The sequence below is a fragment of the Polyodon spathula genome, chromosome 12 (assembly GCF_017654505.1).
Source record: "Polyodon spathula isolate WHYD16114869_AA chromosome 12, ASM1765450v1, whole genome shotgun sequence".
Taxonomy (NCBI): Eukaryota; Metazoa; Chordata; class Actinopteri; order Acipenseriformes; family Polyodontidae; genus Polyodon; species Polyodon spathula.
Genome location: NC_054545.1, coordinates 9,300,282 through 9,324,426, shown reverse-complemented (window position 1 = coordinate 9,324,426; position 24,145 = coordinate 9,300,282). Strand labels below are relative to the sequence as shown.

Below are 24,145 nucleotides of genomic sequence, written 5' to 3'. Positions count from 1 at the left end.
CAGTAGATCATCGCTTCACTGACATGATCATAGTCTGCAGGACTGGTCTAATCGCCAGCTTTGACAGCAGGGACACTACAAGGTCCAATTATTTGTTAGATGCTATGTGTGAATGTAGTGTAAAGGACATTCTAGTGAAGGATATCACTGAAATAGGAAATCTAATATTGTTTTCTTATGAGTGGCTGAGAAGAATACAGGCTCATTAATACTGTATAAAAGGGTGTTGCATATCCAAACTTTTGAGAATGACCTTCATATTTAAAATCTTAAACTGGTGAATTCCTAGCTTGCAAAACTTTAAAAAACTTTAAACTATATATATATATATATATATATATATATATATATTATGATATAATATAATATATATATAGTTAATTTGTGGGAAAACAGTTGTTAAAACAGTTTAAAATTAATGTGTTCATTTTATGAAACAGTTCCAAGAAACACTTCTGAGCAAGCCAATATATATATATAATGGAAAGAAAGTACATCTGAGAAGAGTTGAGCTCCATAATTCACTTTTTAAAATTCACCATGTTTATATTTGTTGTTCCATTTGTATGGATTTTACTTCAGAGCCTAGCAATTTACTTTGACATGTCAAAATGACTCTGTAATATGGAAGGGATGTTAAATGTACTGTTTTGTGCTCACTGGGTTTTAATTCTAGTGTTTAATCCTATCATTTAGCATAAATGCAAACATAGATATGAACATTTGTGTAATTCTAATTATACCTCGGCTTGCTTGTAATATTATGCATGAGGTAATATGTGTTACCTCTTGAAAGAAGTGTCCGTGCAAATGTTTTAAATTTGAATCGAAATCATCTGTTGCAGCTTTTTTTTTTTTTTCAAGGACAAAAGGGTGAGCCAGTACCCATTTGTGAGAAGAGTTGATCATTAGAAAAGGTTTTTTTTATGGTATATAATTAAAGTAATGGTCACAGCTTGTGTGACAGCAAATACTCCACCATTCGTTTGATTGCTGCACAAGTCAGGAGATCAGTACTGACAACAAGATGTATACACATTAGCATTTGAGTGAACAGGTTCAAAATATATTACTGCTAATTCTCTTGACTATAACACTGCTCGGTGTTACAGAGTGTAGAGCTCAGATTCATTATGCCTACGTAGATTTGTAATAAAAAATAAAATAAAAAATATAGCATTAGCATTACAAAGTACAAAAAAGTAAAATAGGGCTTTTTTGTTAAGCTCAAGCCTTCGAACTTGACGACAAAAAAAACGAAAGTATTAAATTATACTGTGGATAGTGGAATGAACAGTAGAAAAAGAAATCCATTGGTTCTCTCCAATTATTGTACACCAGTTTTACGTGTTCAAGTTATTGAAAATCATTTGCTTTCAGTTTATTTTATATTAAGCTAGTCACATAAAGCAACATATCATTACTAGTTTCATTACAGTCATTTCAGTGTATAAATATTATAATATCCTGCTGATTAAAACTGTAGTTTTTTCTCTGAGGTGGTTGATGTTTGGTTTTTTTTTGGGGGGGGGGGTTGCATTAATTTGCTTTTTTGCAAGGAAGGCTACATAATTTAGAAGACTCTCCCATGATGGATTTAATTTGTTACAGAAAAAATGTCTGCAACAATTTGGATGTTTAGTAAGTGAGCCATATTGATAAAAATGAAAATGTGTACATATTTATTATAATGTATAAAGCCCATACCGTAACAAAATCCATTATTCTGTTACATAAAACTCAAATCTGCACCAAAGGCTCCACATTTAGGGGAATGCAGATTTCTAAATAAAAAACTATTGTTTAAAAACTATCCTATGAGGATTTTTTTTTTTTTAAATGCCATTATTATAATTTAGAATGTGGCATTCTGAATCCTGTGCTTCAATATGGAATTAATTTTATGTCCATAAATATATTTTTTTGCCGATGCAGGCCTCTGAAGATTAGAACAGAAATGGGAATCTATACATCATCTGCGGTATTGAGCGTTTTCTTAAATTAAAAAGTTTATTGGAAGACTGCAAAACACCCTAAACACTGTGAAAGATAGAAAGGTATTTTGTTCCACGTAATAACTATTGACCTTATGGAACATGTACAATGTTTCAAGTGTTAGCGGTTCTGTTCTATCAACACAGAAGATTGAACATGACTTTTTAATAGAAAACACCGTTACTGACTGCTCAAAGGACTTATTTGTTGTAATTGAATATAGGTTCTAAAAAACTCAGCGTTAACACTGTTCAAATGCCCAGTGTACAGTATGATTTGGTCACATCACATTTGGTCACATATAAAATGTGTGCCAGTAACAATACAGTATCTACACATACAAAAAATATGTTGTATATTTGATCACTGAAATGTCCTGTCATGTCTTGTATCACACAATTTGTACAATCATTTGAAAATAGCATCACAATACTCAGAAGCAGTTATACAGGAAAGAGCCAGTGTAAGTTGTTACTCTAACAAAGTTATAAAAAAATATATAGGGTACTTAACAGTTCTGTGGAGCAAGGGATCCATGAACACATATTTTTCATCAGATGCTTAGGTATAAGAAACTTGGAGAAACTATGTTTGACTGCATCGTTCCAACTATCAAGGAAGCAATGGGATCTCTACTAGTGAGTTTCTGCTGGTATTGATTTGGTCCAGTCCACTTGTTAGGAGTATATCACACCTTTTCTCTACCACTTATGTGCAGTACTATGGTGTTTATCTCAATACAATACTATAGTTTATACAATACTCTTTACAACACTGCAAAGTGGTGCTGGACTGGTTCCCTTGGCCTGCTGTTCTGTTTGGGATAAACTGGGGTGCTGTGTGTAGGCCAGTGTTTGCTGTCATAATAATATATTAATATATAGTGATTTTCCCTAATATTATGTCCTGACACAAAGTGACCTAGACATTAGGTGGAGAAAACACATTTTTTTTGTATTTGCATTTTCTTTTTAGAAAGATTGATATTTTATAAACATTAGAATAAAAGCACATGCAAATGTTTCATTTATTTACACTATACTGTATACTAGTTATAGCTGAGAACAGTTTTGTATCATTTATCCTTCAGAGAACAAATGGATGTCTGATTTCAGACTATTAAATCAACAAACTGAAAAGGTTTGTATCAGATTATTCCACCTGGACATGAACCCCATTTCAGCAATGAATGGGCAATGATTCTGCTGTCTTCATCTACCTCCTCCAGGACCAAGGGCCCACTCAATATAATGTATACTCCACTAGTCCAATTTTCAGCAGGATTTGCTTAGAAAATGTTTCATTTTTACAATGTGAGACTGAATTATCCTTCGCTGAGTGCAATTTTTGTATTTTTTTTTTTTTTTTTTAAATAAGCAGGAGCAGATTGTGCTACATTGCAGCAAGCTGGTATTTACTCAAAGATCATTGCCTCAGAAGTGCTAGTCTTTCTTCCCAAGCAGTATCTCACTGTGCTTGACTGCAGAGTCTTTAATGGAGCAATCACTGCAAACACTGAATTCACTAAGTGGTGATGTTTTACTGCTTTTCAGTACGCTAGGCTAGCACCAGTTCTAATCAAAATGTCCCCTTGGTCATACTTTAGTAGGTAGATTTCTAAATTCCCATTCATAAAATCTGACAATACCATAGCTATATAAACCCTGACAGTTACAGTATAGAGCTTTGAGCACATGTACGCCTGGAAAAACAAAAATGTTTGTTTGTGTTTTTATTATATAACAAATATTTGTATATATTGTTTGGAACTGCGACTACAACACTGTGACACACTCTTTAAATACCACACAACAGTTTTTAGTGGCGGCATTAAAAGTTGTGATTTTAATTGCTGTAGGTATTTATGTAAAGTCTATGCAGATACATGACCTGCTTGTGTGCTGGCTATGGAACAACAATCCACTGCTATACAAAGCAAATGGCAGGCAGGGACACCAGGAGATGGTCAACAAGATTTTTGGATACCCCCATTCACCTCATTGGTATCGGTACCTCATGAACCCATAGCATCACTACTGTCATTCTGTTTCTCATGAGTAACTTTTACCAAAACCTGTTTCATTGCTGTGTGGTAAAAGTATGTAACTTAAGCAGCAGATAAACCCCGGTCTGTTTAAAACTCTTGCCAGTTGGGTTTGTGTCTGGTTGACAAAATTAGAGAGAATGAAATTTGAAAAATGAAAGGCAGGATGTCCATCCTCACTGACTAACAGTTTGGGTACAGTTTGCATCCCACTGTGCCCTGACTCATGCTAGTCATACATGGAATGAACGAGAATATATGTCTGCAAAGATGATACTTAAATAAAGAAATAAAAATACATTTTAAAAAATCACGCATGACTGTATTCTGAGGTTAAAACTGTGTCTGTCTCAGAATTTGAATGCTCCAGACCATGCTTGATTGCAATCACCATTTTGATGCTGCTAAAGACGTCACTATTGCAAGACATTCAGCATCTTTGTAATTGCTTTTTTTTCCATAATTACATTACATCTAAAATTTTTACTGTATTGCTGTTGCTATAATCTGCTCTTAGTGTTGACAATAATGGGATATCTGAAGTAGTCTGTGCTAACCTGCACAGCGTAAATAGAAACATGCTTTAACAGGGGACAATTAGCTTTTCTAAAGACACCAATTGATATATATTTTAAACATTGACAATATCATGAAACTGGCCATAAGAAAATACATGTTTAAAACTAGAAAATGTCAGACTGCTATAAGGACAGTGTCAGAAAACTGGACAATATGTTTTCAGATTGGCACACTACAAATTTCACAGGATATTTGGAAAGTGCCAGTTTTGGATAATTGTACACCTAGGTCAGATTTTATATATGCCAATCACTGTGTGTGAGATATTGCAGACCAAATGTTATTACTAAGGTCACTAGAAATACCCTTAAGGAGTGCATCTGTTTCAGACATATTTCTGTTGCAAATTGGCAGAAAACTTTGGCATGCTGATTTAAAATACAAGGGAATATGATTTGTTTCAGAAGCAGTTTGCCTAGCTCGGACATGAAGCTATTTTTACTGATCCTGACGCTAGTATTAGATTTGTTGTTGCATTCACTGCAGTTACCAGCAGCACAATCTATTACTGTGCAAGTGGAAAAATGTGAACGGGTTTATATTTTGGCCAACGAATGTTTAAATAAAATGTATAAAAACTAAAAACAAAATAGAACCCCCACCCAGACTTAATGAGGCTTCGTGATGCTTAAACTTGACGTCTTATGTATTCTGTCAGCTACATTTAGATATGGTGTTGCTTTCTCTGTTATCTTGGTATAGCTTTTTATATAATACTCATCGTTTTGCAGTGTGGTAAATTGTATTCAGAAACTGTGGTAACATTTTAAGTATCTGTCTAGAAAAGTCAACAGCAAAGACTTATTTGAACAATATTAGATGGTTATCACTATTAAAATGCAATAGCAATATAGAAGCACAAGAACATGTAACCATGGCCTTCATGACATAACGACAGGAAGCTTTATACTAGTAAAGCCTCACTAACATCTTATTATAATAAACTGTTGTTAATAGTTGTCAATACTATTAAAACCCCATGTATTGGCAAACTGCAGTTTGATAGAAATGGATTTATTAATTATAACTTTTTTAATGAGCATTTCCAATCCTGATATTATTATTATTTTATTTATTCAAAGGTTTTTGGACATTCAGATTGAAAGTAAACCAACAAATAAGGAACGGAGTAGCAAAGTGAAGTGTGGCACAAAAACAGGTCCATAAATTGTCCATAAATACTCAATAGGTAATGTTAAGGATAAAACAGAAAAATTCATTGAAATATCTTTTAATGGTCTTCCCAGCTTTAGATTGAAATACCTCTGCCACTCATTAGCCCACTCTGACATGGACCTATTCCCACTAAATTTGGTGATGTTAATACAGTGGTGTGTAAATCACCCTCAGGGGAAAAGACCAGCAGGATTAATATAGAGTTTAAAGTGTGTGAGTATTTAGATCTGCTGCTGTTAGATCATTAAAACAGACTGATTGATGTTTGTTTGTGATTAATGTACCAATGGGGTAGGGTGGTGCAACAGCCATTTTTGTTCTGTTGAAAGTTACTGTTGAGAGTCATTTGTTTATGTGTGCCACTACAAAGAAATAAAAAATAAATAAAAAAATAATTAGTAAATTGGTTTTATACCATGTAAGGCTGTAAACTCTAACATGATGGTATGTGTATGTGCATTCACAGCATGATATGAAGGTTAAATTCAGAATTCTTTGAAGAATTATCCAGTGAGATAGAAGATATAGAATTTGCCTTCACTTTGATTTTCTTTTTTATATTGATTGCCAAAAATACTCAACGGGAATGACCTAAAGTATAGTCTGTAAAAAATGTTTTTTTTTTAAATACGTGCTGCGTCTTTAAGCCATCATCATGCCTATTGAAAAAAAAAGTTCTAAAGGGCTCTGATCTTGTGTTTTAGTAAAATAGAACTCCACGGCTGAGTGACAGTTCTGATCTAAAGCATTTAAGTGTAAGTTTTGATCTCTCTGGCTTTGATTAAAACTAATGAGCTCACTTAATTCAAAATGGGAATCTCTGATAAGAGAAATAAGGTTGATGTGATTGGATTAGAGGGGCGAATTAAAGTCTTAGAGCTGAGGGTTGTGCTTATATAGTGTATTAAAAAGCTGTTGGCATATTCTGCTGTGTTAGATGATGAGAAAAATGTCATAGTTATTCATATTTAATCAGAAGAAATGAAATGACTAAATATAACATAGCTTGGCTTTTCCCTAGAGTGATAAAGGACTAGTTAGATTTTAAATGACTTTTAATTCAAGTGCTCAGAAACAACAAAATAACACAAAAAGATAATCGCGGAAAGGTGATGTCCTGACTTTTACGTGCATTGTTTATTCAGATCTGCATCTTTAAGCGACCTGCTTCTTATCTTCATATACTCACTTAACAGCAGCAGGCTTCAGTCTTCTGGAATGCAAACCTAATGTTAGAGCAAATGTTTTACTTACCGGTAATTGACTTACTCAAGAAGGTTCCTTGCAATGTCACATCAAAGGTTGTACTTTATGACATCAATAACATTTCTCTTACCAATTCAATTGATTATACATCTATGGTAGAACATACATGTAATCAGAAGTTAGTATAATTTTGATATACAGTAGACTATTTTTAATTCCACATTGGATTTTTCTTTGTGTTTACAGTGGAATCCACCAGCCCCAGTTTATTAGCTCCTGACAATATGCTGGAGCGCTCGTTTTTTATACGAATGAAATCTACACTGACCAAGAGAGGAGTCCACATCAAATCATCTGGATACAAGGTAAGGAGATGCTGCTCTTTAGCTGTGGCTCATTGTAATGTAATTGAAACATGCAAAGGGCTCTTGGTGTAAATCCACCCATGCTGTGGCTTGTCTAGCTGACACAGAGTGCTGAATATTGGTACTTTTATAATAGAAGTTACAAGCAACACAATTTCGCAATAAAATGACCTACATCACATGCTTAATTAACTAAGGGTGGCATCTTCATGGTTGTGAACCTGATGTCATATGTGTTCAAATATAATCCATAACTTTAAAACCTCCATCATACGACATATGCTTAAAAGAAACTTGTCTTCTTCAGCTTTTATACTTGGTATAAAAAGCTTTTTATGTTTAAATACCTTCTCACTTCTTCAGTTTTTATTAAAAAGGACCACCAGACTAATCATTGTGTGCAACAGTGTGAAGATTGGCAGTCATTTATTAAAGCACAATAAAACATAAACCAACACTTTTTTTTTTTTTCACACTGTTGACTTTACCCATAATACCCTGGAAGAACATAAATCCCACAGAGCGTATCCCAGAATTCAATTTAAGCTTTACTTCTCATATAAAAAAACTAGGCAAGTTATTGTATTGTTTCTAAAAATGTGATTAAACATTGAAAATGCCCACACAACAGTGTTGAAAAAGTCTGCTTTTTACTGTTCTTTTCCCTAAGGAGACCTGTTTTGTAAAACTTCTATAACCTTAGTAGGAAGGTTAAACACACAAGTCAAATAGGTTAATCAGCTGATTACCGAGAAACCAAATCACAGTGGAAGTCAGCTTCCAACTAAAATCTTATTGATTTAAAATCTTAACAAAATACGCTTAGCCCTCTGTATCACCTTACTGCCTTTGCATTTAGGCCTATATTAAATAAACACTTATTTAGCCATCATATTACAATAAAAGCACCATGAAATAACTTAGTTGCAGCTTGGAGCAAGTGAAGGATTTGTTCTTGATAGTTTTATACTGTTCAAGTTGTGTTATTGCTTTGAGAAAATTGGCCGTGCACTTTTTACTAAAAAATTAAAATCTTTTATGATGCACTAAAATTACTTTAAACCTATCTTTCCCCCCAAGGTGTCCTGAAAAACAGTAATAATAGCTACCCGTCCAATTATACAATGGAGTGTGGGTAGCAGAATTTTGGTAGATTGTGATTTTTTAAAAATAATTTCAGTTGTTACTCTTGTCACCATGACAAAACTGATAAACCATTACACAACAACGAAGTAGTTAGGCAATAAGACAAGACACAGAAAGCATTATCCAGTTGAGCAAATTAATTAAACCTTTGGTGTGGCAGTTTGTGTAAGCTTTGTTGCTGTTGTTTTTTGTCATTTTTTTCTGCATATGCTTGCATAGTTTGTGAATTCATAAAATATAATAACTGATTTAGTTCCAACAAATGTCAGTTAATTTTGTAGGACATAATATGACAAGAGCCATGAACAGTGATTAATAAATATGGTCCATTTGACTTCCGTTGGCCCTGTAATGCAGATCAATACCATCACTGGGATTCTGTAAGATGCAGAATAAGTTTGGTGCATCATTGCTATCCCTTACCTCCACATCACTGCCTCATATCACTATTTGCCTTGACTTGCTTTCTACTGTAAATTGAGAGAATAATCCTCACCCCTGCCCCCCAGACCATCACAGAACCACTCATTACCCTCAAGGTGTTGTGTAATGCATGCAGTGCTGTAAGCTTGATTTTAACTCTTTCAGACAGAACCATTACTTTTGAATAAGGTGAAACCTTATTCATGGCTTCACACCACCAGGTGTAAATGCCTTCTGCACCATAGAAGACGTAGGTGCTGCTTGTCTCTGGTCAGCAATGACTTCTGGTTTCTTTGTTGCCCTTCTCATGTGGGATGCCACTATGTTGCACCTCCCAGTAGGAGATTTACATCAGCATGTGTTTGCTGGGACTGTTTCAATTAGTAGACATTTTCCCTGACTAAACATTAATAGAGAAGAAATGTAGAGGTGAACAAATCAGAAGAGTGCATTTGCTTAGCCAGGTGAAGTGCGTGAGCAATGCGAGTTTTCTAAGCAAAGGAGATGTGTATGGCTTGGGTTCATTCCCATTTTGTCACAGACATCATTAAGCAGATCCTTTTCAACACAGTAGTAGTCAGCTGGAAATAATAATAAAAAAAACCTCGCCATCAGAGCCTTGATGGAGGCTTATTTTACAATTAACTCTAACAGTTAAAACGGGCTGTTTTCATTTCCTGTTTTTGTATCTGACAGTGATGTGTTGCAGCAATTTCTGAAAATCAAAAGTGTAATCTGAGTTATAGAATAAAAACCAATGATTAGAAAGGGAGTGTGATGCAGTATTGTGAGGTCCATTTGACAGCATTAACTAATCATATTTTGATTCTGTCTTTGTGCTTTGTGTCCTGTTGATCTATTACATCTACCTGGAAGTATATATTCATGCAGATAAACATGAGGTTTTGGCTCAGTATAAATATTAAAATCCATACATGCATACATTAGTTGCCTGAGAAGGACTCTTCTTAATACAGTACTTGTGTTTTAAATAATCTATTGTTACATAATGCACCTATATAAATATTACATACAAGTGCAGATATTAGCTGCCTGAAGTGGGCAGGGAGGCGCAGGAACTCATCTCATCGTGGATGCTTACATCACCGTTCTACTGTGGAGGTCATATCAAAGAGATTCCTTCTCTAGCTTAAACCCATCTTTTTTTAAACAGATCTTGGGCTGATCTCATTTAATGCACTCATGTAAAGGTTCTCAGTCATTATTGTGCTGTATCACATACCAAAAGCACTCCTGAGAATCACTGGGAACTGATGAATCTTATTTCTTATGTATACCTGTTCTATATTCATACAGAGGGAATGTGCATTGTGTGCCGAACCATGAATTATAAAAATGGATCCCTTTGTTATGTTGGTTTGTAATAAATTGAGATATGCTATTTTTATTTTTTTTTTTTTTTGCTTTGTGTTGCCTGACACAACCTTGCTGTGTCAGTTTGCATTTAGCAGCTTGAGCATATTAAAGTTTAGCCAGTGTGTGTGATGTTTTTGCCAAGAGCATTCCTGAAGCAATCTGATCTAGATTTCTCTTAGTGGCATTTACTTCAAAAAGATGTCTTTTTTAACTAACTTTTGATGCCTGGTGCTTTTGTTTTTAGTACAGTTATTTCCATTTTCTTTTTTCTCTGTTTATTTTATAACATATAAGAGTATAAGAGTTTATAACTGCACATTTGGAAAACGTTTTTATTTAATTTATTTTTAAAACAACTGCTCACTTATGGGCCAGTGTGCTGTTTCCAAAGCTAATTGAAGTTTATTTGAAGATCTGAAGCTTATGGTGTATTATCTGGCTCAGAGGACACAAGTTTGTCACACTCTTCTAAGAACTGGATGTCCAGCACAAATTTTAACCTGGAGTCAGCAATTCCTGAACTGTCTGTAACTTCTCTGGGGAAGAATATCATCATAGAGCATCATCTTCATCTGCTAGCCTGTGTCCCAAAAGTATTCAGAAACTATTCCTGGAAAATTGATTGAACTAGGGTGGAACTTTCAGGTGCTTCTGAAAAACACAACATTTGTAAAACGAACAAACAAGTAGGTGTCAAAACAAAAAATAATAGTCATTTTGTTCATCCACAAGTTTTTGTTTTTTTTAAGGTAATCATTCCAGCTGTAGTTCTTTAAAAAAATAAATATTATATATATATATATATATATATATATATATATATATATATATATATATATATATATATATATATATATATATATATATATATATATATATATATATATATATATATATTATATATAGATATTTTTATATTTTTATTAAATTTTTTTAAACATTAAATTTTTTACAATTCCTGCTGCCTGTTTTGCAAATAGGTTAAAATACAATGGTATATGTTTAACCCCTCATTATAATATTGTTAGGCAATTACCAGTAATTTAGCATCACTCTACTAGGCAGTCACAATACAAGATCATTGTCCAAAGGAAAAGCTGTATAATAAAAAAAACCTATAAATTACTATCAGAACTAATGACCTTTAAAAGTAGTCCTTAGTAAATGGAAAATATGGAAAATACAATGCACAGTTTTGCATGCTTCAATTAACAGCAAGATAGAGGAGCATCAACAATTAGTGGTTACCCTCACATCAAAATGGATATGTTGTTTGCAGTACAGTCCTCAGGCCAAATCAGTGATACCTACAGTTCTCAAAGAAATCCACCCCTCTTAGCCAATCTAAACATCTTAACAACTTCCTCTCCCTCCATGGAAAATCAGCCGCTGCAGTAAGTGGTTTTGATGGCTTATAGATGGACTTTCCCTTTGAGTCAGCTACAACCAATACCCATTGTGGTGTTCTGGAACCCAGTTGCTATCTCAGGTGCTGTACTTCAGACAAGACAATTAACCTGATGACATTAAAATCCCATAGCTAATATCATCCCCATATTACCACTATATAAAAGAGGGATCTGATTGATTCAATGTCATTTCATTCGGATACACCAGTGTTATTAGAAGCTAGTTTTAAACTTGGGCAAACAATAAAATCAATAAAATACTTGCATTCTGCTGCTATAGTGCCAAGCTAACTCACTGGCAGTTAAATATATCTATTTTCCCCACACTATTTTTCTTTTTCCATCTTTCTAAAAGGCAGTTTAATAGGATTAAGAAGACTATTCATTCAGTATAGAATAAAAGTATTTTGCTATTAGAGATTATAGTGTTATAATACCAGTTTGTGAAACGAAACCGATTCCAGCCGTTTCCACTTTCAAATCAAGTTTCTACATGACGGATTGACTGTGCTGCCTCTCTGGGATTAGGAAAATGGAAATAATCAAAATTCAACAGAGTAGAAAATGGCACAGACCTTAAACCTTTACTATCAGTGTCTGGTGTACAGAAGGGGGTTCCTTTGTTCTTAAAAGATAAAACGATACAATATAATGCTTAAAATAAAGGAATGGTACTGTGGCATAGTTTCAGTTCTGTCTTCGTATGGTGATTTATTAAGTATATGTATTATTATTATTATTATTATTATTATTATTATTATTATTATTATTATTATTATTATAATAATAATAATAATAATAATAATAATAATAATAATAATAATAATAATAAAGCTTTTCTCATCTTGATCTAGAGTTCTCCATTTGAAGTGCAGTGTCACTGATTTTAACAGGCTGAAAGGTTCATATAGAAGTTTCCTCTGTGTTTACAGAGTAATTAAAATGGAAGTTCAGTGCACAAATCAAGTCAATTCCCTCTTCAGGCAAAGTAGAGCTACAAAGAATGCTTACTTTAAATCTTTAAAGGTAAAATAGGCAGTTATGTTCTTTAGTCCTTTACCAAATTTTTTCTAGGTAAAACATTTGCTGCTAGAGTTAATACTTCAGTTGCTTAATTAAAATCTTTAATATGGTTTTCCAGCAATTGTAATATACTTATAGCTTATTGGCTTGCAAATGTAATTATAAATTCTCCTTTAACTTGCAACATTCAGTCTGTGTTATATTTATAGACATATATTGTATATGTACCAGGTCCATTTTTCAGTGCTGTCCAGACCATATTGCATACCCCACCTTTACACTTGCATAGAACATGAAAAACACTTGTAGTTGTAAACAGTACAATTAATACGAGTCTAGTTTTTTACCAGGTCAGTGTAGAACTAAGACATTTAAGAAAAAATATCACTTTCCTTTCATTATTTAGCAAAAAGGTTGTACAGTAAGTGAAATCCTTTTTATTGGGCATGTTAGTGTTAAACACCTCTAGAAACTTAACCGTCACTGTTAAAGTTTGTTGCCAATGATTTTCAAATTCCATAATTTTCCTGTGCTTTTTAAAGTTCTGAATCTAAAAGTGGATGTCAGTGGATACATTTGTAGCTGTACAACTGGCAGATTGAAAACACGTTTGTGAAAGATCTGCATTACAAAGTGTCCTCTCTTTGATTGCAGGTTATTCATGTAACTGGACGCTTACGGATTAGGTTGTCCCTGACTCATGGACGCACGGTCCCCATTCAGATAATGGGGATGGTGGTCATTGCCCATGCTTTGCCTCCTCCAACAATCAACGAAGTTAGAATCGACTGCCAGATGTTCGTCACCCGAGTAAATATGGACCTCAATATTGTTTACTGTGAAAATAGGTAAGAGAAATGTCCTGTCAATGATTCTGTATCTTTTTAATAACAAATTGTCTATAAACACGCATATTTTTACCAACTCCATTTTTTTCCCCCACACCAAGTATGCTGAGAAAAACGGAGAAGTATAATTATCACGTCATAAATTAAATATGTGATTTATAAAAAAAAAAAAAAAAAAAAATCATGGAACAAACTGAAGAAAATATAACTGCATTAGCTATATGGAAATTACTAGGATTTTTTTTTTTTTTTTTTTTTCCCAGATGGGCATCAAAGATGCAAAGACTTGAATATACACTTTTAAGATATGCAGTTAATATATCAATTTGCATACATAAAATGTCCCTTCATTTGCAATAAACTGTTTGGTATGTATATATTTTAACATTAATATGTATAGGACAACACTGTTTCAAAAGAATAATTTGAAGAAAACCTTTCTGAGTCATACCATTGTAGCTGAAACCCACCAAGTCTGTTTAAAATCAGTATACCCCTTGTTCTTATTTACTGAATTATGAATTTATTTAGGAAATACAAAACTTCAAGTTGCAAGTTATTAACTTACTGAATTTGACAAATGTCTGTTATCTATGTGTGGATGCAAGACAAAGGGTATATTCTATAATATATAAAAAAAGAGGTTGGAAGTTTCATTTGGCAGGTAACTTAAATGCTGGTATTTGGGTGAGAAGGGCAGGGGGGTTGGAAAAGGTTAATAAGCTGATCTTATTTTGACTAGTTTGAATAACATTTTCTACTTCCAGAATTAGTGATTACATGGATCTGACTCCTGTAGACATTGTGGGCAAGAGATGTTATCATTTCATTCACGCTGAAGATGTGGAAGGGATCAGACACAGTCACTTAGATTGTGAGTACTGTAACATGGTTTTATTGGCTGTTCAGGATATGTGTTATTCATGTACCTTGAAGAAATGTATTTTGAAACTAAAATCTTATTATGACAGAAGACTTCAGCTGGCTGAAAGAGTGAATGGAGCTGCACATGAAGAGCAAATTACATAGTCAGCTGAATCAAAATCTAAAAGAAACATCAAATATTAAAGCCCTACTTGTAGCAGCCACCACCATATTATTCTCTAAAATACATGTGGCTGCGGAATGAAAAATCTAGCACTCTAAACTCTTGGTTAGCAACCCTTTGTTTTTATTTTATAGGAACCATAGGCTTGTGTACAATGGTTAATTTGCTTTGCGGCAATGGTCAGTGAACCCATAAGGATTACTATGTTGCAGTGAGACAATACTTCAAGCAAACAGTTTCAGTTATACATTTCATGGTTTATGAGGTGTTTCTTGAGAAGAAAGATATCCTTGGGGCACTGCAAAATGTTGCAGTCTGATTAGATAGCGGAGTCCAACTGAATTATAAAGCAATTGCCTCACTGTGCTATTGTTGCTTCCCCTTAAAAGTCTGAAGATCGTTACGTAGGCCCTTGATTTAATATCTTACTCCAAAAAAAAAAAAAAACACATTCGTTTAACAAGATAAAAAAATATATAGCTTTTGAAATAAAGTACTTGACATTGCCATAGTCATGGGAACTGTTTACAAGTGAGTGTATCACAGTGCATTGTATTTAGCAGTTGTTTTTACCCTATTGAATAATAAAGTAGGCAAAATACTGTAAATGCAACATGCTTAAAAGACATGAATTTATGTGTTATTCTTCTCCCCTTTTGAGATTTTTTTTATAATAATTATTTTCCACAGGTCTATATAGTGTGACTGCAGTTTTCAAAAACCCTACCACTTAAACTATATTTGTAGTGTAAACTGAACAGCTGTGAGGTCTGGTTTCTGAATGCAAAAAAAATGCTGAACTATAGTAAAATAGCAAGGGATTATATTTTAGTGTTGAATTGAACGTGGTTTTGGGGGTCACTGCGGCGTTAAGTTTTCATCTTTTAAAGTTGGACTTTATCTTGAAGTTATTTAGTAAATACTAAAGTTGCGTACTAAATGTTTTACATACTTCTGTTGAACATGTTAAATGTATAATGTTGTATAGAAGTATTTGTTTACAAGTGGATAGCTGACCACCTTTTTCCCCCCAGTTACGCCTCAACATTAAGGCCCATTTTAGAATATTCAGACATACATCTGCTGAGGGTTTGCACAACAACATCCCTGCTGTACAATTAAGCCTTTTTCTTTGTAGGCCCTGGTTTAAATTTATCCAGAACAGAACAGCACATTTTGACTACCGTACCTTTCTTTAAAAAAAAAAAAAAAAAGGTTAGCTATGCTGCAGTATCCCAATAGACAGAGAGGTATTTTCTATAAAGTAATTTCTTAGGCACAAATGACTTACTTTTACATCCCACTAGCCCTGAATAGTACTTGGTTGGTTTGGGTAAAGGTTATATGAAAGGTAGATGCCATTATGGGTGGGATCCAAGTGATTAAAACAAACTGAAGGACAAGAGATGCTGTTTCTAGGGAGAGGCCACCCTACAGGCATGCCTCAGGCCTTGGGAGGAGAGTGGGAGATTAAAGAGTCAGTATTCCTTTTAATGGTTCCAAAAGCTATAGACATTAAAAAAATATATAGTGGAAAGAGCTTCATTAGCTGTAAATCAATAGTTTGAGCAGTTCCCAATTGATATAATTACAATGCAAGTGAAAGGGGTTAACAGTAAGCCTTGTTAAAAAAAGAGGGGGGTATTCTAAAGCCTATTTATTATATGCAGTGTGTAACAGCGAGAGGATTTTAGTACACTTAAAATATAATTGTATAAATTTTTTTTTAAAAAAAACCCATTCCAAAGCCCTCTCTGTACACAGGGTGAATCATTAAGGTGCAGATTCACTACAGCTGGTGATTTGAACAATCATTTTAGGCAGTTAATAGTCAGTCGGTTTAACTAAAAAGGATCAATTGTACCTAATCCGTACGTTTTCATTTTTTAACAAAACTAAAAAAAATAATAATAATTGCTTGGCAACTGCAGCTATGCTTAACGTGGTTTATAGAAAAAAACATAGAACTTTGAGATGAGGTTTTAGGTCTTCAACAACAAAGATCTTTTTTTTTTAGCTAGTCCAGCTCTAACAGACACTTCAGCTCATTTTCCCCCAAAGAAGCAGGGCTTAAAGCCAGGTTTGCCAGCAGTGCTTCCATGTTACAGAACAGATCTGCAGACAAGCATCAAATGATTATCTTCTATGAAGGGCATATTGTCAACTATCAATTGACATTTTTCAATACAGCCATGGGCTGCACTCGTTCTTTCTAGGGTTTTTTACACTTCTGTAAATGCCATTGAAAGTGAAAGGAAAATGAAAATGGAAGATACAGCAGAGATGAGCCAGAAAGACAAACAATTAATTTAGTTTCTCTCATTTTTTGCAATTTAAAGTTCAGCATTTTTCTCTCAATGTTATTAATAGCATAGTTAAGGTGACCATATGGCTTCGTGTTCAGCGGGACAGTTTGGGACAGTTCAGGCTTTTCAACTCACAACCCAGTGCATTCTGGTAAGTGTAGTCCTGCTTCTCTTAAATGAAAGAATAGTTACCTAAGACAGGTAAAACGTACCAGAATGCACTGGGTTGTGAGTTGAAAAGCCTGAACTGTCCCAAACTGTCCTGGTGAACACAGAGCCATATGGTCAACTTATGCATAGTTTTTAATTACAGAACTTCCTTTTTTTATAAATCACTCCCTACCTTAAACAGTGTTATATAAAGCCGTATTAGTAGCTATAATTAAACAAAGAATACGAATTGACTACCTCTTTTAGACTCTAACTGGTTCTGTTTTAGAGCAAGATGATTAATGTTAATACATATTGCTTGAGATAACCATTTAGCAGCTAATTTAGCCAAATTTATTACAGCAGTTAGAGGTTCTTCATTTTCACAGATGTAGACAAGGACATGTCAACAAGGGCAGGGTCCTGTAAACCTACAGTGCCCTCTACTGGTTTAAAGGATTTAAGATGCATTCACAATAAAAAGGGGAGAGTTTCTGATAAATACAATGAATACATTTAAAGAAAAAAAAATCATAACCAAAGCCAGCTGAATAAGTAATGGCAACATCCCTAATTGGGAAACCGTAAAATTAGGATCAAGACTAGGATTATGATATTCCTTGTAAGTAATTAGCAAAAGAAAGTAGTTGAAGATTGTACTCACAATACATTAAACATTAACCTCTTTCATTGCTGATTTAAGTGGTTATAATTGGACAGTAGCATAGGGTGCTTTTGAAGAGGTTGCATGCAGTATTATATATCTGTATGAAAGTACATTCACTGCTGTCTGATGTGTTCATATTTGTTTTTAAACTTTTCTAGTACTGAATAAGGGCCAGTGTGTTACCAAGTACTATCGATGGATACAAAAGAATGGAGGGTATATCTGGATCCAGTCTTGTGCCACTATTGCCGTTAATGCCAAGAATGCCAATGAAAAGAATATCATCTGGGTCAATTATGTACTCAGGTAAGTCATTCCTGTCTTTTTATATGAGAATTTGGTTCAGCTTTGTGTTCATAATGCAAACTATTTTTTTTAGCTGTCCCATTAGTCTTCAGTGTGGTGAGACTTGACTGTGACCACCATTTCAATAGTGTGAGATTACAATTTACAAAACTGTCAGCTGTAAAAAGAGAAAACAAAGAGCTAAGCCCTCCCTACCCGGGCTGTGCTCGGCCAATTGTGCATTGTCCCCAGGGAACCCCTGTGATCTCCAGGCTACAGGGCGCATCCTGCACGCCACGCGGAGCACCTTTAGTGGATGCGCCACTCAGGAGCCCCCTCAGAATTTGACATTTTAATGAAATGATAGAAGTTTTTTTAGTCAGTCAAAGGTGTGTGTGTGTACAACTATTACCAAAAGTTTTGCATCACCCAATATAATTAGCTAATTTTGCTTCATACAGTCGAATGAAACCTGCTGAATAATGTTACGTTAACATATTGAATTGCATACCGATTTGTAGTTTTATACAGTATACAATACTTTTTATACAGTATACAATATTTTTACAAAATCATTTTGTAGTTTCTTTGATTACATGTTGTTAAATGAAAGCTCTAAATTATAAGTAGTACTACAATTACATGTTGTTTTGTTTTGTTTTTGTAATGATGTCTCAGTCCAAAAATTCTAGGTGATACAAAACTTTTAATTATAGTTGTAGAGTTGGCTTTGAAATTATTTTGTTCAGCTATATACTTACTTATTTATGTATTCTTCTTTCTCCATTCTGCAGTAACCCAGAGTACAAGGACACTCCAATAGATATTGCACAGCTTCCCAGTCTCCCCGAGAAAGCCTCGGAATCCTCAGAGACCTCTGATTCCGATTCTGATTCCAAGGAGAATTCAGGTACACTGCATCTGTCTGCCTATGGCTTCCAGTCTTGTAAATAAAACAATACACTGTTGCTATAGATAAAGGGTCTGCCAGTTATCGTTAGTGCATGAAGCCAACCATTAAGTCTTTGAGCATCACAGGAAAACAAATGGCCAAATGCTTTATCAATAAGTACAGATACAGTGTAAAAGATATTCTAGTCCTGTATATTACAGTGAAGTGAAAATGTGTTTGTTTTTTTTCCCATTACAGTTAACTTGAATTCCTAAAAAATAAATAAAAAATCTAAATTTGTATAGATAAAAAATATATGATAATTTAGTATAATGTACAAATGGAGAAATGATTCTGACATTTTATGGCAAATAATATAAATCATGTTTAAAAATGCATAGAATAATTAAACCATATTATTGTCAGCTTTAATTATGTTAGTTATATTTCTTTTGTGTGTCAAAGACACTTTGGTCAGTTCAGCATCCTTCGCTCACGCAAAGATGTATTTTTTCTCCCCTGCAGAGGACAATGAGAACTCCAAGTCTGATGGGAAGGGGAACCAGTCTGAGAACAGTGAAGACCCTGAGTCTGAGAGCAAGAAGCAGCCAGGGAGCCAGTCGGACAGTGAGATGAACTGCAATGAGGACGGGAACAGCTCCAGCAACCAGGAGAGTCGGGACAGTGAGGACAGCTTCGAGCACTCTGACTTTGAGAGCAACAAGGCTGACGAGGTGGACAGCTACGACACTCTGGGCTCCATGCAGATCAAGGTGGAGCGATACGTGGAAGGAGACTCTGAGCTCCGGCTGCACAGTCGCGAATCAGTGACCTCAGACAGTGCCAAGGACTCGGATAGTGCGGGGGAAGCAGGCACACCATCTTCCAGTAAGCACCAGAAGAGGAAGAAGAGGAGGAAAAAACAGAAAGGAGGCAGCGTGACCAGGCGCAGGCTCTCCAGTACGTCGAGCCCCAACGGGTTGGACCCAGCATTGGGGGACCAGCCCCGGCTGCTCTCCTCACCAAGCAGTGCCTCAATGCTCAAAATCAAAACTGAAATCTCAGAACCTATCAACTTTGACAATGATAGCAGTATTTGGAACTATCCTCCCAACAGGGAGATCTCAAGGAACGAATCCCCCTATAGTATGACCAAGCCCCCCAGCTCCGATCACTTCCCTTCTCCACAGGCCAGCAGCAGTGCTTTACACGTCGCCATTCCTGACTCTGTCCTCACCCCACCAGGGACTGAGACAGCTGGCAGCTGCAAACCTCAGTTCAGCAGCAGCAGCAGCACCTCCTCCAGCGCCACCAGCCTGGCGCCCGTCTCCTCGGACCCTCTGTCCCCGCCTCTCTCGGCTTCCCCTCGAGAAAAGCAGCAGGGAACTCCAAGTACTTCCAGCTCGTTACTATACACTGGGGACCTAGAAGCCCTCCAGAGGTTACAGGCTGGCAACGTGGTTCTTCCACTGGTTCACAGGGTAACAGGGACCCTCGCCACCACCAGCACCTCCGCACAAAGGGTCTATACCACTGGCACCATCCGTTACGCTCCAGCTGAAGTAACCTTAGCGATGCCGGGCAATTTGCTCCCAAACACTCATGCAGTTAACTTTATGGACGTCAACAGCTCCAGTTTTGGGCTCGACCCCAAGACACCCATGGAGATGCTGTACCACCACGTTCACCGGCTGAACATGTCAGGGCCGTTTGGAGGAGCGGTGAGCGGAGCCAGTCTGACCCAGATGCCTACAGGGAATGTCTTTACTACGGCAGAGGGACTATTCTCAACTCTTCCATTTCCTGTGTACAGCAATGGAATCCACACCACACAAACTCTTGAAAGAAAAGAAGATTAAAAATATATAACAAGACCATATTACTGTGTTAAACATTCAAAGACTCTGAGGCATAAGACTGTGTTTAAATTTGGGAGAAAAAAAAGTTGTAGCACTTTGAATTTGAGCAAGTTTGCTCATGTTATTGAATTGAATGGTCCCCATGTCTCTCTCTCTCTCTCTCTCTCTCTCTCTCTCTGTATCTATGTCTTTCACGGTCTTTAGGTCTTTCTCTCTGTCGAACTAAAACAAATTATTATTTAATGTAAAGAGTTACTTTTTTGCCTTCAGAGAGTCAAATGTGCCAGATTTATGCTCTTTGTCTTCTTCTAAGATGTGTGTTTTTCTTTTCTTTGCATCTTTATGATGATGCTTCAGTTTATATGTCTGCCATAAGATACTAACACATAATGGTAAAGATGTTTTCAATAAGTAAAACCTGTTGGTTTTTAATCTATATCTTGATATGATCAAGGTGCCCTGTTTGACTAAGTTAAACAGAAGGGGCTCTTATCCTTAGTTCCTTTTCTGATTTGAGGGATAGTATTTTAGAAATTTTATGCAGTTTGATTCTCTTTTTATAAGTCAGATGTTTCTGACTTGCACACACTTAAAGCAATTTGAGTTAATCCCTGGCCTGTGAGTAGAATGTTGGAAAAATTATTTAAAAACAAAAAACAAAAAAAGATGGACGTGTTACTGCAACATTTATATCTCTTCAAACAAAACGATGGTGCTACCATTCAGCCTGTTTGTTCAACATGCAGCTCGTATGTGAGGGTATGTTTGGTTAAAAAAGTTTTATACTGGTCTCTAGTTTGTTGCTGCAGCCTCTCAAGATTAGAGTATCGTACACAAAAATAATAATAATAAGAATTTATGTCTGCTGCAGGATTTGAACTCTTGTCTCCAAACTAATAAACACAGCCTCATGTTAACCTTGTATTGGGTTAGTAAGCCTTTTGGAAATGTTTAATGAAAACTCAATCAGATTGAGTTCAGATTGGAATTAAGAAATTTTTATTTTTATTTTTTTCATTCTTAAATATTGTTTTCTCAGTATAGCTGAGGCTAATTTTCAACATTAACCTTGAAAGAGTTTTTAAAAAATGTTCATTTTTTTATTTTTGATACTTTATATTTTAGACTAACTCTGTTTTTGCATACATTTGCTCTCAGAAAGTATAGATTGGGTCTATCAGATTGTAATAGGTACATGCAATTAAAAACAAAACAAAAAAATCAAATAACATGTCAAACAAAAAGTACACATCCTAATTCTCTCTGTTGCCAAAAAAATATATAAAAAATGTAACAAATAAATATCACAGCTCAGTGTTAAAAAAGCCATTTGTGATTATTGTTAAAAAAAAATAAAAAAAATACGAAAAAGCTTAAAAAAAATAATAATCTTCCGCTCCATCTTTTGGCAGCCATTCATAAAGGCATCTAAATAACAAATGTGAGATCCGTAATGTGTACAATGTGTAAGTGTCCTTGGCTGTCAGTCTTATTGCAATTTCAGTGTGTGCTACTATATGCAGTATATACTAAGCCGATGTAGCTGTTTTGTCCTTTGTCTTCTCTGTGCTTTATCTCTAGTCTGGGGTGGTCAATTTCCACTCCTACAGTCCTAGTGAAACAGTGATTCTTGGGGTTAGTGTTTATTTGTGTGGTGGCCTTCCTCTGTCGTGTCACCTTTTGCTGCTTCCTTTGTCTGTATTTATGTTTCTGCTATTGCTTTGCTGTTGTGTAGTCTACAGACCTCTTTCTCTCAGAGATAAAAGACTCTAGCTCAAGGTTTTATGGAGCCATTTTTCCCCACAGAGGAATTTCTGGGTATGACTTCAGTTTCCAGCTTGCAACACATTTACACTTAAAATAATAAAAGCGCTTTAGATGTATGTAAAAGACTAATGCCATAAAGCCTCAGTTGTAAAAACATTCCCAGAGTCCCTTGTGCTTATCTTGTACGCATTGGGTGTATTTCATTGGTTTCCACCAACAACATAAGGTGAAGATGTTGCGGAACAAATCAAATTTAAACATTTCTTAAAGAAATAAAAATGTTTCACACTATAAATCTATTTTTATAGATGTTTTGGAAATGCATGTTTAGTAAGTTGATCGTCTCGTTTACTTGATGTTGTTCTTTGCAGTGGTTTTGTCGACAAGCGTCTTTTTTTTTTAGTCTGTCCCGCACAGTAGAGCCAGTGAAATGACATATCTAACCATCACTGTGTCTTCTTTTACCTGAGCCAGGCAACAAGAGAACAATTTCTGGGAACGTGTCTGTTTTGTTTTTCTTGCCAAGGTATAAATTTACCAACAGAACTGGGAAGGGTTAATCAGAGAACAATGCAGTCTCTGTAAATGTCACTGGAATGTAGGATAACTCATTGTCATTACATGGGTTTGCTAGCTTAACTGATTTTAGTATTTTCTACATAATGAGAAAGGGCAGGGCATCTCATATAAGGCAATGTGGATATCCCATGAAATACACCCATATGTTACAAATGAACAGCAGAAAAAAAAGCTGTTTTAATGTTTGTGTTGTGTCAAAATAATTTCTGGTGATTTAAACTAACAAATAATCTCAGCTGCTGTCAAAATACATAATGTTTAAATTACAATATGAAAAAAAAACACTTAATTACCTGTGAAGACTGTGTCTGTGTTTTTATCTATTTCTTGTACAATTATACAGATTCTTTTATGAGGAAATTGGTGCCAAGTAGCTGAATAATGGGGAAAGGGATTCTCTTAGTATCAATGTTAACAGTGTTACAAATTCTAAATACAAACAAATTAAAATATTAAAAAGAGAAAACAATGGTACATTTTATTTTGTGGTTTTAAAACGTATAACTAACAGAAGCTAACTTTGAGTGCCTGGCTTATTTTTTAAAACATCTTTTTTCATTGACCATGGATAATGCTGCAAATCAGAAATGTACATACTTCATTTACCACAGGGTTATTTTATACTTTTATAGATTTCCATCAGTTCAAAGAAACATGTCATACATGGTTGTCTTTATGTAACTCAATTTTTATCATCCTGCAGGTGCCATATTCATAATAAACTTCTCTTGGATTTGTTTCTATCTGGCATCATTTCTTTTACATTTAATCATCCTGAATGACGCTACACAACCGACAAACTTCCTGTTTATTATTAATTTTCATTGAACTTTACTGTATCTTCTCGTTGTTATATGACTTTGGGGGGGTTGTTCCATTTTAGATTAGGTCTGACTACATACCCCGAGAATGGTGGATCTGAGGAGTAAGGAATGCAATGCAGATCAATTAAGAATAAAATAACAGCTCAATTTTCAAGCAAACCCAAATGCACATTTTCA

At 35.0% G+C, this 24,145-nt stretch overlaps 1 protein-coding gene across 2 annotated transcripts in view; it reads left to right on the top strand.

The window, feature by feature from the left end:
- LOC121324686 (neuronal PAS domain-containing protein 3-like) overlaps positions 1-23,883 on the top strand; it is a 231,108-nt gene extending 207,225 nt beyond the window's left edge. For both annotated transcript variants that reach the window (XM_041266803.1, XM_041266804.1), the window contains exons 7-12: positions 7,247-7,365; positions 13,398-13,591; positions 14,359-14,465; positions 17,921-18,068; positions 18,842-18,957; positions 19,465-23,883. In XM_041266803.1, the coding sequence (XP_041122737.1) occupies positions 7,247-7,365; positions 13,398-13,591; positions 14,359-14,465; positions 17,921-18,068; positions 18,842-18,957; positions 19,465-20,798 (2,018 nt within the window). In that variant the 3' untranslated portion in view covers positions 20,799-23,883. The remainder of the gene's footprint in view (positions 1-7,246; positions 7,366-13,397; positions 13,592-14,358; positions 14,466-17,920; positions 18,069-18,841; positions 18,958-19,464) is intronic.
- Positions 23,884-24,145: the final 262 nt, after the last annotated feature.